At 47.0% G+C, this 13,672-nt stretch overlaps 1 protein-coding gene across 19 annotated transcripts in view; it reads right to left on the bottom strand.

The window, feature by feature from the left end:
• The window catches only part of NFASC (neurofascin), a 106,328-nt gene that overhangs the window by 77,413 nt on the left and 15,243 nt on the right, over window positions 1-13,672 (bottom strand). For 18 of the 19 annotated variants that reach the window (XR_014856615.1, XM_085083078.1, XM_085083082.1 and 15 more), the window contains exon 2: window positions 23-197. Coding sequence is in view for 17 of the 19 variants with exons in the window: in XM_085083078.1 (XP_084939204.1) it covers window positions 23-116 (94 nt within the window). In the remaining 2 variants the exon portion in view is untranslated. Of the gene's footprint in view, window positions 1-22; window positions 198-13,672 lie in introns of those variants that run through there. The other variant, XM_085083089.1, reaches the window with a different exon arrangement.

Raw genomic sequence — 13,672 nt, 5'->3', positions numbered from 1 at the left:
GGGAATAAATCCCCAAACTCACAGTCCAGAGGGACCTCGATGGCACTGACGAGGTGCTGCAGGCAGAGGGCGAAGGCGATTCCCGCAAAGGTGATTTGGGATCTTCTCGGGGTCATCTTGGAGCTTTCCCGGGCGGCTTTGGGATCTCGGGATGTCCCTAAATGACCTCAGGGTGGCACAGGCAGAGGGATCCTCAGCTGGGGAAAAAAAAAATAAACCCCAAAATCACATCCCTGAGCCATTCCCAGCTCAAATCCCGGTGTTTTCCCTTTGGGAACGGAGAGTTTCCATCCAGGAAATGTTTGTGAGGAGGGATTGGGGTGGGAACAGTGCCAGGAATGGTGGCCAGGATTTGGGGACAGCTCTCCCGAGCCCTGGATTGTCCTGCTGGAAGGATTTATGGGATTGTTTGTGCTCCAGTCCTGGACGGAGCGCTGGGATGGGAGGAGGAGGATGTGAGCTCTGCCCAGGGATCGGCAGAAAATTCCTGGGAGCAGTGGGATGGAAATGGAGGATCAGATAAAAAGGTGGATTTGCTGTTTAAAAGATGGAATTCATTGGAATTTATGCGCAAAAAAATATTTAGGAATATGCAATCCCTCAGGGCTTTGGGAGGAGCTCAGGGGTTTGGAGTCTCCCAAAAATCCTGGTGTTGATCCAGCAAAATCCCAGGATTGGGATCTTCCCTCACTGATCTCCAAACAATCCCATTCCCAGCCAGGCTCCAGATGTTTCCCTCCCTGGAGTTCTGATGTTCCATCAAAACCACGAAAATGACCCTAAATCCAGACCTTTGACATTCAGTGATAACACAGAACTGATCCTCAATCCAAACCTCTGATATTCCATAAAAACCACAAAAATAACCCTAAATCCACATTTGACATTCAGTGAAAGCACAGAACTGATCCTGAACCCAAACCTCTGTTATTCCATAAAACCCACAAAACTGACCCTAAATCCTGACCTTTGGCATTCAGTGAAAATACAGAACTGATCCTGAATCCAAACCTCTGTTATTCCATCAAAACCACAAAACTGACCCTAAATCCTGACCTTTGGCATTCAGTGAAAACATAAAACTGATCCTGAACCCAAACCTCTGATATTCCATAAAAACCACAAACTTGACCCTAAATCCAGACCTTTGCCATTCAGTGAAAACACAAATCTGATCCTCAATCCAAACCTCTGATATTCCATAAAAACCACAAACTTGACCCTAAATCCAGACCTTTGCCATTCAGTGAAAGCACAGAACTGATCCTGAATCCAAACCTCTGATACTCCATAAAACCCACAAAAGTGATCCTAAATCCAGACCTTTGGCATTCAGTGAAAGCACAGAACTGATCCTGAATCCAAACCTCTGATATTCCATCAAAACCACAAAACTGATCCTAAATCCTGACCTTTGACATTCAGTGAAAACATAAAACTGATCCCAAACCCAAACCTCTGTTATTCCATAAAAACCACAAAACTGACCCTAAATCCTGACCTTTGGCATTCAGTGAAAACATAAAACTGATCCTGAATCCAAACCTCTGATATTCCATAAAAACCACAAAAATAATCCTAAATCCTGACCTTTGGCATTCAGTGAAAGCACAGAACTGATCCCAAACCCAAGCCTCTGATATTCCATAAAACCCACAAAACTGACCCTAAATCCTGACCTTTGGCATTCAGTGAAAATACAGAACTGATCCCAAACCCAAGCCTCTGATATTCCATGAAAACACAACCAACCCTATATCCAGACCTTTGCCATTCAGTGAAAACATAAAACTGATCCGGAATCCAAACCTCTGATATTCCATAAAACCCACAAAAGTGACCCTAAATCCTGACCTTTGACATTCAGTGAAAACACAGAACTGATCCTGAACCTCTGATATTCCATCAAAACCACAAAAATAACCCTAAATCCTGACCTTTGGCATTCAGCGAAAACATAAAACTGATCCTGAACCCAAAATTCTGATATTCTGTGAAAACACAACCCACCCAGCCAATCCAGGGATTCCTCGGGGGGAAATTCCATGAGTTTTTAGGATTTTCCCATCCCGATGCTCCATTTCCCTGCCATAGAATCCCCTGCTTGAAATTCCCTCCCAACAGAGACATTTCACGGGAAGGAGGGATTTTAAAAGGGTTTAAATTGGAGGAATTTGGGGCTGGAAAGTGAGGAATTTGTTGTTTTCCTTGGATTGGGGGGTAGGGAATGGCTGGGAAGTGAAGGAGGAGGATCCTGGCACAGATTCCTGAGGGATATTTGCAAATCCGGGAATGAAAAAAGGGCTGAAAACTCGGAATCCTGGAATGGTTTGGGATTGGGAAGGGATATCAAAACTCATCCCACGGGCAGGGAAACCTTCCCCAATCCCAGATTTCCCCAAGCTTGGACATTCCCAGGAATCCTGGGGCTTCTCCTGCAAACCCCTGCAGAGCACCACCGCTGCAAAAAACACGGGAAAATCAGGAAGAAACGAAATTCCAGCCAACTTTTGAGCTTTGAACAGTCAAAGAATCTCCATCCTGAACCCAGGGGCAGAATGCTGGATGATCCATGGGATTGCACTGCCCGGGAACAGGGAAAAAGCAGAACCCTGGATGATCCATGGGATTGCAGGGAAAAAGCAGGATCCTGGATGATCCATGGGATTGCACTGAGCAGGAGCAGAGAAAAAGCAGGATCCTGGATGATCCATAGGATTGCAGTGCCCGGGAGCAGGGAAAAAGCAGAACCCTGGATGATCCATGGGATTGCAGGGAAAAAGCAGAATGCTGGATGATCCATGGGATTGCAGGGAAAAAGCAGAATGCTGGATGATCCATGGGATTGCAGGGGAAAAGCAGAATCCTGGATGATCCATGGGATCACACTGCCCAGGAGCAGGGAAAAAGCAGGATCCTGGATGATCCATGGGATTGCAGGGAAAAAGCAGGATCCTGGATGATCCATGGGATTGCAGGGAAAAAGCAGGATCCTGGATGATCCATGGGATTGCAGGGAAAAAGCAGAACCCTGGATGATCCATAGGATTGCAGGGAAAACGCAGAACCCTGGATGATCCATGGGATTGCAGGGAAAAAGCAGAACCCTGGATGATCCATGGGATTGCAGGGAAAAAGCAGAACCCTGGATGATCCATAGGATTGCAGGGAAAAAGCAGAACCCTGGATGATCCATGGGATCGCACTGCCCGGGAGCAGGGAAAAAGCAGGGAATTCATCCCCTGGGAATGCCAGGCTCCTCCAGGCTCCTCCAGGCTGCTCCGGGGCGCCTTTGTGCGGAGCAGATGTGGGCAGAGGGAACAATTCCCGGGAACAATTCCTGCCCGCGTAGGTGGATCGCGGAGAACACAGCCCGGCTTTGTCCCGCCGGGAACTGGGAATTCTCCCGGCACGGAGGCTGGAGTGGATCAGGGACATTCCGATCTAGGGGTGGAGAGGAGTATTTTCCGAAAAATTGGTGGTTTTGCAGCGGTTTTGGTGGATTGGGAGGATTTGAGCTGAGCCTGGAGGGAAGGAGAAATCCATCCAAAGGGAGGGATGGAGGTGGGAAGGTGGGGGAGAGGAGGGTGGGATGGATGGAGCCAAAATTGAGCTTGAATCTGGACCTCTGATGTTCCACAAAAACCACGAAACTGGTCCCAAATGCAGACTTTCGACAGAAAACGTAAAACTGATCCAGAATCCAAACCTTTGATGTTCTGGGGAAACACAAAACCAGGCTTAAGGGGGAAAAAGGGGGAAAAAAAGAGAGAAAAAGGGGGAAAGGGGAAAAAGGGGGAAAAGGGGGAAATGTGGGAAAAACGGGGAAGAATGGGGGAAAAAGGGGGAAAAAGGGGAAAATGGGGGAAAATGGGGGAAAAAGGGGGGAAAAAGGGGAGAAAAATGGGGAGAAAAATGGGAGAAAAATGGGGAAAAAGGGGGAAAAAGGGGGGATAAAAGGGGGAAAAAAGGGGGATAAAAAGGGGGAAAAAAAGGGGAAAAAAGGGGGAAAAAGGGGAAAAAACGGGAAAAAGGGGGAAAAAAGGGAAAAAAGGGAAAAAAGGGGGAAAAAAGGGGAAATAAATAATGGGGAAAAATAATGGGGAAAAATAATGGGGAAAAATAATGGGGAAAATAAATAATGGGGAAAAATAATGGGGAAAAATAATGGGGAAAAATAATGGGGAATAAAGGGGGAATAAAGGGATCAGGGCAGCCGGGAATTGTCCCGCGGCAGCGGATGGTGCGGGGGAAGCTTTGGGATCGGCGGGACCAGCAGGACACTGCAATCCCTCTAATCAGCTTCCCACCCTCCTGCTGCTCCCCGCGCCTTTCCCTTCCACCCTCTCCCGCTGTTCTCCATGGTTTTCCCTTCCTCCAGGAAAAATAAAATAATAAAATAATAAAAAAATAAAATAAAATAAAATAAAATAATGAAATAAAATAAAATAAAATAAAAAATACAATAAAAATATAATAAAATAATAAAATAATAAAATAAAATAAAATAAAATAAAATAATAAAATAAAATAATAAAATTAATAAATAAAATAAAATAATAAAATAAAATAAAAAAAAAAATAAAATAAAATTAAAATAAAATAAAATATAAAATAAAATAAAATAAAATAAAATAAAATTTAAATATCCCAGCTATTTGGGATTGTCGGTGGCTGAAAATGAAGGGGGTGTGGAGCGTTCCTGCATTTTGGGAATTTCAGGAATCTGAAAACTCCCTAAAAACCATTTAGGCATTCCCTAAAATACTCCCGGGTTTTTAGGGAATGAGTTAAGATGGAAATTCCTGGTTTTCCCTTGGAATTTTGGGAGGGAGAACCCTTAACAGCCCTCCTGATATCAGAACAATATTTCAATCGTAATAAATCATCATAAATCGCAATAAATCATAAAAAAATTTAATTTAATTAACCAGAAAAATCACCCAGTGGCTTAATCAGGATATACCTGGATTGGGATGAAGGAGGAAAGGAACTGGGGTGAGAAACAGGGATGGGGAAGGGAAAAATCCAGGTGGGAATGTGGGAAGTTATGGAACAATTGGAAGGCACAGGACTCTCCCAGTGTCCCCTCACCTGGCACTGGGGACACTGGGGGACACTGGGGTGATCCAGCACCATTTTTCCAGCAAGAATCCTGACAGGAAATCCCAAAGAATCTGTGGGGTGGGAGACACTCTGCTCCTCTCATCCCATTTCCAATGGAAAATCCCAAATAATCCATGGCGTGATGACTCTGAGGGACAATCCGAGTGCCTTATCCCATTCCAAAGGGAAAATCCCAAAGTTTCCATGAGTTGGTGACTCTGAGGGACATTCCAGGACACTGGGGTGTCCCAGCACCATTTTTCCAGCAGGAATTTTGACAGGAAATCCCAAAGAATCTGTGGGATGGTGACTCTGAGGGACAACCCAGGTGCCTTATCCCATTCCCAATGGAAAATCCCAAAATTTCCATGGGTTGGTGACTCTGCGGGACACTGGGGGACACTGGGGTGTCCCAGCCCCATTTTCCCAGCAGGAATTCTGAGAGAAAATCCCAAAAAATCTGTGGGGTGGTGACTCTGAGGGACACTCTGCTCCCCTTATCCCATTCCTGATGGAAAATCCCAAATAATCCATGGGGTGGTGACTCTCAGGGACAGTTCATTCCCCTTATCCCATTCCCAATGGAAAATCCCAAAGATTCCATGGGGTGGTGACTCTGAGGGACAATCCAGGACACTGAGGCTGCTCCAGCCCCATTTTCCGAGCAGGAATCTCAACAGAAAATCCCAAATAATCCATGGGGTGGTGACTCTGAGGGACAGTTCATTCCCCTTATCCCATTCCTGATGGAAAATCCCAAAATTTCCATAGGGTGGTGACTCTGGGGGACTCTGTGGGACACTGGGGCTGCTCCAGCCCCATTTTCCCAGCAGGAATTCTGACAGAAAATCCCAAATATTCCATGGGGTGATGACCCTGAGGGACAACCCGGGTGCCTTGTCCCATTCCCGACAGAAAATCCCAAAGATTCCATGGGATGGTGACCCTGAGGGACAATCCCTTCCTCTCATCCCATTCCTGATGGAAAATCCCAAAGAATCTGTGGAGTGGTGACTCTGAGGGACACTGGGGGACACTGGACTGCTCCAGCCCCATTTTCCCAGCAGAAATCCCAACAGGAAATCCCAAAGAATCTGTGGGGTGGGGAACACTCCATTCCCCTTATCCCATTCCCCATGGAAAATCCCAAAGATTCCATGGGGTTGGTGACTCTGAGGGACAATCCAGGCACCTTATCCCATTCCCGATGGAAAATCCCAAAGAATCTGTGGGGTGGGGAACACTCCGTTCCCCTTATCCCATTCCCGATGGAAAATCCCAAAGATTCCATGGGGTGGTGACTCTGAGGGACAATCCAGGACACTGAGGCTGCTCCAGCCCCATTTTCCCAGCAGGAATCTCAACAGAAAATCCCAAATATTCCATGGGGTGGTGACTCTGAGGGACAATCCGTTCCCCTTATCCCATTCCTGATGGAAAATCCCAAAGATTCCATGGGATGGTGACCCCGAGGGACACTCCATTCCCCTTATCCCATTCCCGATGGAAAATCCCAAAGATTCCATGGGATGGTGACCCCGAGGGACACTCCATTCCCCTCACCCCATTCCCCACAGAGCAGCAATCCCCACCCTGACCCCGCTGGCACCTCAGGACACGCCGAGGTGACACCGTGCCATTGTCCCCAACGGAAAATCTCCTTCCCAGGGCCACCCATCCCACGCTGCTCCCGGAAAACCCACGGGATCTGGTGGCACGGGGGGACACCGGTCTGACCCCAGGGTGTCCCCGGGCCACCTCTCCCTGCTGGTGGCAGCTGGCGAAGGGTTAATCCGGGATAAAACCAGCCCTGGGATGAATCCCGAGCCGTGGGGAAGGGAGAGGTTTGGGGATTCCTCCGGGTTTGGGGAAAACGGGACAGAGTTTGTCCCATAAATCTGGGGAATTTATGAGTTTTCCGGTTAAACAATCTCATGGTGTCCCCAAAGAATCCCAGAAAATCTGGGTTGGGATTGACCTCAAATCCCATCCCATAGCCAGGGATGTTTTCCACCATCCCAGGCTGCTGTCCAACCCAGCCTTAAGCAATTCCAGGGAATTTTATTCCCAAAAAACCCAGCTGGTGATCCCAAAAATCCGTGCTCCAGGTGTTTCCCAAAACCCCTGACAGGTTTGGTGATCCCAATCCCACTTCCCATCCTCAGGAATGGTAACAACCCTGGAAAACTGATGGAGTTTTTCCACAATAACAATGTGAAATCCCATTTTATTTATTCCCCTGAGCTTGGAATGAGGAGGAAAACACCATTCCCTGCTTTTTCTCACCATTCCCTAATTTTTTCTCACCATTCCCTAATTTTTTCTCACCATTCCCTGGCATTTCTCACAACTTTTTTCCGTCACTTTCCCTGGAATTGTCACCCTTTGTCACTCAACCATCAGTTCCCGGTGTCACCACCTCTCCATCTGTCCCCTTCCGGAACGGGAATGAATTAATTGGGAGAAGATTTCGGCTCTTGGATAATGAATTTGGCAAAAATCCAGCTCAGGGGGGAGGCTGGGGGATGCCGTGGCTGGAAAAAATTCCATGGAAATAAAAGGGATTTTGGGGAATTCAAAGGCAGGTTGGGATTTAGGGTTTTCCCTGGAAAAAGGGGAAGGATGGGAGGAAGGATTGAGCCAGGGATGCATCAGGGTTTTATCCAAATTCCCTGAGATGCCAAACCTTCCCAAAATCCCTGGAAAAGGTGAAATTCGTGTCCTAAAAATCCTTGGAAACACAGATTTCCCCTTGCTGACACCACTGGAAGCGGGAGGGGAAAAATCCATGGAAAAATTGTGGAGTTGAAAGCCGAGGAAAAACCACCAAGGAATGGGAAATTTCAATATTTAATATTGAAATTAATTAATGGGAATGAAAATATTTAATGGGAAATTTCAATATTTAGCTCCCACCTCATCTCTGATCCATCAAAGCTTCCTGCTGGGAATATTCAACGGGAAAAGTGTGAAAATCCGTTAAAAACCTGGAGCTGAGAGGAAAGAAGGAGCAGGGAGTGGGAATGAGGGCTGGAGCAGCAAATTCCTGGAATTCCTCTGAATTCCAAGATCGGAGCTGGAATTCAACTTTAGTTTCCTAATGAAATAATGAGGTTTTCCCGGAAAAATTCAGGGAGAGGAGGAAAGATCCACAGGATCTGGGATTGATCTGTCCCAAAAAAAACATTCCAAGCTCCTTTTCCCACCTTTCCCGGGATAATGTGGGAATGCAGAGCCTGTCCTGAGGTGATGTGGAAAATTTTTATGGAAAAAACAGAATTTCCATGCGGGAAAGGTGAATCCCACAGGATCCAGGCACAAAACCCCTTTAGATTTTTGGGGAATCCCACAAAAAACTCGGAGTGGGATGATCTGGATCACCCCTATGGGATGTCAAACCCCTTTTTGGGATTTTCCCGACCCTTTCCCTGCCTCTCTCCCGCATCCCTCGGGATCTCATCCCTCTCTCGTAGCCATGGCAACGCCAATCCGGGCGGGAAAGGGCAGGAATTGGGAAATTATTCATGAGGAATGAGGGAAAGTTCGGATCCAACCCTCCGGAGCAGGAGGGAAAAATCACCTTCCTCCCTCTTCCCGCCGGGAAAACACTCCGGATTTATTATTAAAAGGGGAAAGAGAACAAATTTCTTTGTTGTTGTTGTTTTTGGGATTAATTAGGAGGAAAATTTCCCTGGAGGGATCCTGGTGATCCCAAAATTCCTCCCAGACCCTTTCCAGCTTCTCTGGTTCAGCTCCGAATCCAGCAGGATTTCTCATCCCATTGGGATTATTTGGTATTATTGGATCCTGGAATTGTCCAAGGCCAGGCTGGATGGGGTTTGGAGAAATTTGGGATTGGGGAATGTGTCCCTGTGGGGCATGGAATGGGGAATTCGAAGCCAGGTTGGGATTTAGGGTTTTCCTTAGAAAGAGGGAAGGATGGGAGGAAGGATTGAGCCAGGGATGCATCAACTGAGGGGTTTATCCAAATTCCCTGAGCTGCCAAACCTTCCCAAAATCCCTGGAAAAGGTGAAATCCACATCCTGCAAATCCTTGGAAACACAGATTTCCCCTTGCCAGCACCACTGGAAGCGGGAGGGAAAATCCATGGAAAATTGTGGAGTTGAAAGCCAAGGAAAGGAGCCCTGGAATGACCCCAATCCCACACCAGGGCAGATCCCAAAAATCCCAACTCCATCAGCTCCAGCCCCAAATTCCTGGAGGAATTCCTTGGTTTTTCCTCAGCTTTCAACTCCACAATTTTCCTGTGGATTTTCCCTCCCGCTTCCAGTGGTGTCAGCAAGGGGAAATCTGTGTTTCCAAGGATTTTTAGGACACGAATTTCACCTTTTCCAGGGATTTTGGGAAGGTTTGGCAGCTCAGGGAATTTGGATAAAACCCCTCAGTTGATGCATCCCTGGCTCAATCCTTCCTCCCATCCTTTCCCAGGAAAACCCTAAATCCCAACCTGGCTTTGAATTCCTGGAGGAATTAAAGAATCTCCTGCTTGTCCTTCCTTCCCACAGCTCTGGAATCACCTCATCCCACCCAGCACTGATCCCAAAATCCGCTTATTCCCAGATTATTCCAAACTCCTCCAGCAGGAAAAACCTCCTGAACAACCCAAGGAGCCGGGAGAGAACTTTTCTACCTTTTGGGATCAACAGGGATGAATCCTAATTAAATGGAAAATTGGGAATGGGTGATGAGGGTTTTACACCAATCCCATCCCATCCCTGTTCCCATTGTTTGGATTTTGGGAATTCCAGGCTGGATGGTCAGATCTTCCCAGCCTGAGTGGGAAATGCTCGAGAAGAAGGAAGGAAAATGGGATAAAAGGGATGAAAATGGAATTAATTCATCCTGGGAAGCACCAGGGAGGGAATCCAAGGGAAAATGGGGATTCTCCTCACACCTTATTCCAAAGGCAGGGAGTTCCTCTCCCATTTCAGGCACAGTTTTCCCTCTCCAGAGCTCAGGTTGAAGTTTTCCCTCACTTTATCCTCCAAAAAATGCCTCAAATCCAAGGATTTCCAGGAAATCTCCACCTCCTCACATGTTATTCCAAAGGCAGGGATCCTACTTCCTTTGCCTCTCCCAGTTTTTCCCCCCTCTGAAACTCCAGCTGAGGTTTTTCCTCTCTCTTTCCCATAAAAAAAACAAAAAAAGTGTCTCAAATCCAAGGATTTCCAGGAAATCTCCACCTCCTCACATTCCAAGGATTGCAAACACCTCCCTTTGCCTCTCCCATTTTTCCCTGTCCAGAGCTGAGGTTTTCCTTCTCTCTATCCCCAAAAAAATCTCTACATCCTGGGAAGGACACGCTGAGCCTTCCACATCCCAAAAAATCAAAAAAAAAATCCCCAAAAAACCCCCCCAAAAAACCTCAAAAAATCCGAAAAAAATCCCCAAAAAATAAAAAAAAATCCTCAAAAAATCCACAAAAAATCCACAAAAGATCCACCAAAAAAATCCCCAAAAAATCCCCCCAAAAAAACTCCAAAAAATCCGAAAAAAATCCCCAAAAAATAAAAAAAATCCACAAAAAATCCACAAAAAAATCCACAAAAAAATCCACAAAAAATCCACAAAAAATCCACAAAAAATCCACAAAAAAATCCACAAAAAAATCCACAAAAAATCCACAAAAAATCCACAAAAATCCACAAAAAATCCACAAAAAATCCACAAAAAAATCCACCAAAAAATCCACCAAAAAATCCACAAAAAATCCACAAAAAATCCACAAAAAATCCACAAAAATCCACAAAAAATCCCAAAAAAAACCCCAAAAACCCCCCAAAAATCCGGATCCAGGCCAGGTTTATCCCAAACCCCTCCATCCCGCGGCTCCACAGCCTTTATCAAAAATCCCAATTTTCTCCATCGCGCCGTTTTTTCCCGCTGAATGCCGAGCCGAGGGACACTGCCGGCTCTGTCCCCAAGTGCCACCCGGGGCCTGGCCCTTTGTCCCCGCGGCTGTTCCCAGATGTTCCCAGCTCCCCTTTGTTCCCCATCCTGCGGGAAAGCAGAGCGGAGACATCCCCGGAAAATTCCCATTTAAACACCGGGAAGGAGATTCCCGGAGTTTTGGGAACAGGGAATAGGGATTTGTCCTTCCTGAATGGAGAATCCGGATATTCTTTATCCCAAAAAACTCTTCCCTGATCCAAGGGTTGCTCATTCCGGAGGGTCTGAGTGTTCTCAACGCTTCCCAATCCATGGGAAGCACCAATTCCCATGGAATATCAATGGGATAAAAGAGATCCAAACGGAATTAATTTCTCCTGGGAGTTATCAGCCCAGGGAGGGAATCCAGGGAGGGAATCCATTCCAGCGGAATTTTGGGATAAACCACCCCAAATCCACCCCTCTGCCCCATCCCAACCTCCCTCACCATCCTGGGATTTGTGGTTTTCCCAGCGGTGAGAACCAAACTGGGAAAGAGCCAAACCCAAACCAGCAAAAAAAACCCAAAAAAACGGGATTTAATTAAAAAATTTAAATATCCAGGCAGGGCCATCCCGGCTCCAGCGGTAATTAGGGAACAGATGGGGGAAGGAGAGGAATCTTTGTTGGGATAATTGTTGGAAAGGCTGAATTTCCCTGGAGGGCGGCGAGGGAAATTTGGGAGAGATTTTCCAGGGAATAAAAAGAGGGAATTTCCCGGCGATCAGGGCTAATCAGGCAGGGCCAGGAGGGATAAAGTTGGTTTAAAAACAAAGCTCGGCTTTGGGGTTTTAAAGGGGGAATCGCCCAATCCCGTCGGCAGCTTCATTAGCATCTCATTAGCATCTCATTAGCATGCGATTCCCGTTTTCCCGATTAAATGGTTGGGAGAAGGGGAGGCTGGGAGGAGGAGGTGGCTTGGGGACAGTTCGGGTGACACTTTTTGGGGTGAGAATTCCCATTTTCCAGCTTCCCGAGGTGCTCTCCAAGGATTCACCTTTTCCCGGATCGAATGTACCCAAAAATATCAGGAAAACCCAATATTTTGCAGCAAACATCCCAAATTTTGGAATTGACATCCCGAAGGGAATTGCTCTTATCTCCACCACCAAAATTCCTTTTTTAGCCACAATTCCCAGAACTTCCAGGAATTTCCAGGGATCTCATCCCAGCTCTTTCCACCTCCAGGACACCCCAAATTTTCCCCCAAAAAGGGCCCAAAAAACCCCTCAGGCTTCCTCTTCCCACCTCATTAACCCCACCGGGATAATTACAGATCCGGATTTTCTGGGATTGCCCACCGGGCACGGAGGAGAGATTTCCAACGGCTGGAAAACTGGGAATGGGAGAAGGATTGGGACAACGAGAGGATGGGATTTGGGATTTGAAACCCTCCAAGCCTCATCCCTGCCGATCGAGGGATTCGTTCCTCATCCCGGTTTTCCCTCGATCCCGTGGAATTTAATCCCGTGGAATTCAATCCCGCTCCGGCCTCGGGAAGAGGGAATGTTAAAGGGAGATGGGATCTGAGAGAGGTTTTCATCAAAAGCTCCTCGGAGGTTCCGGCAGGATATCGAAGGGAAAATGGGATTTTGGAGAGATTTTGGCCTTTCTGAGGTTTCCCAGGGAGAGGAGGAGGAGGATTGGGAAGAGCAGACGCTCGACGGGTGACCCTGATGGCACCTCGTGGTCAGTCTGGGTCCTTCCCAAGGATTTGGGAATTCCTAGTGCCTGGAGAGACCTCTGGATCCCAATTTTCCTGGGAACAGAGTGAGTTTGGCTCTGGCTGTGGGGGTTGGAGCTCTGGGGAATCTCCTGGAAAGGGGTGATGTTCCCAGGAATTTCCCCTGATCCTAGTGATGTTCCCAGGAATTTCTCCTGACCCTGGAGTTATTCCCAGGAATTTCCCCTGACCCTGAAGAAGTTCCCAGGAATTTCTCCTGACCCTGGAGATGTTCCCAGGAATTTCTCCTGACCCCGAAGAGGTTCCCAGGAATTTCTCCTGACCCTGGAGTTGTTCCCAGGAATTTCTCCTGACCCTGGAGTTGTTCCCAGGAATTTCTCCTGACCCTGGAGATGTTCCCAGGAATTTCTCCTGACCCTGAAGATATTCCCAGGAATTTCTCCTGACCCTGAAGATATTCCCAGGAATTTCTCCTGACCCTGAAGATATTCCCAGGAATTTCCCCTGACCCTGAAGATATTCCCAGGAATTTCCCCTGACCCTGAAGATATTCCCACGAATTTCTCCTGACCCTAGAGATATCCCCAGGAATTTCCCCTGACCCTAGAGATATTCCCAGGAATTTCCCCTGACCCTGGAGATGTTCCCAGGAAGTTCTCCTGACCCTGAAGATGTTCCCAGGAATTTCTCCTGATCCTGGAGATATTCCCAGGAATTTCTCCTGACCCTGAAGATGTTCCCAGGAATTTCCCCTGACCCTGAAGATATTTCCAGGAATTTCTCCTGATCCTGGAGACTGGAGATGCCCACAGGGATTTTTCCTAACTCTGGAGATGTTCTCAGGAATTTTCCTTGATCCTGGAGAGCTGAAATTCTCACAGGACATTCCCTGGAAAAAGGAGATATTCCCAGGAATTTCTCCTGACCCTGGA

This window comes from Lichenostomus cassidix, chromosome 26, assembly GCF_008360975.1.
Source record: "Lichenostomus cassidix isolate B80296 chromosome 26, HeHo_3.0, whole genome shotgun sequence".
NCBI classification, from domain to species: domain Eukaryota; kingdom Metazoa; phylum Chordata; class Aves; order Passeriformes; family Meliphagidae; genus Lichenostomus; species Lichenostomus cassidix.
Note: the sequence above shows the minus strand (reverse complement) of the source record. Positions and strands in the feature narration are given on the sequence as shown.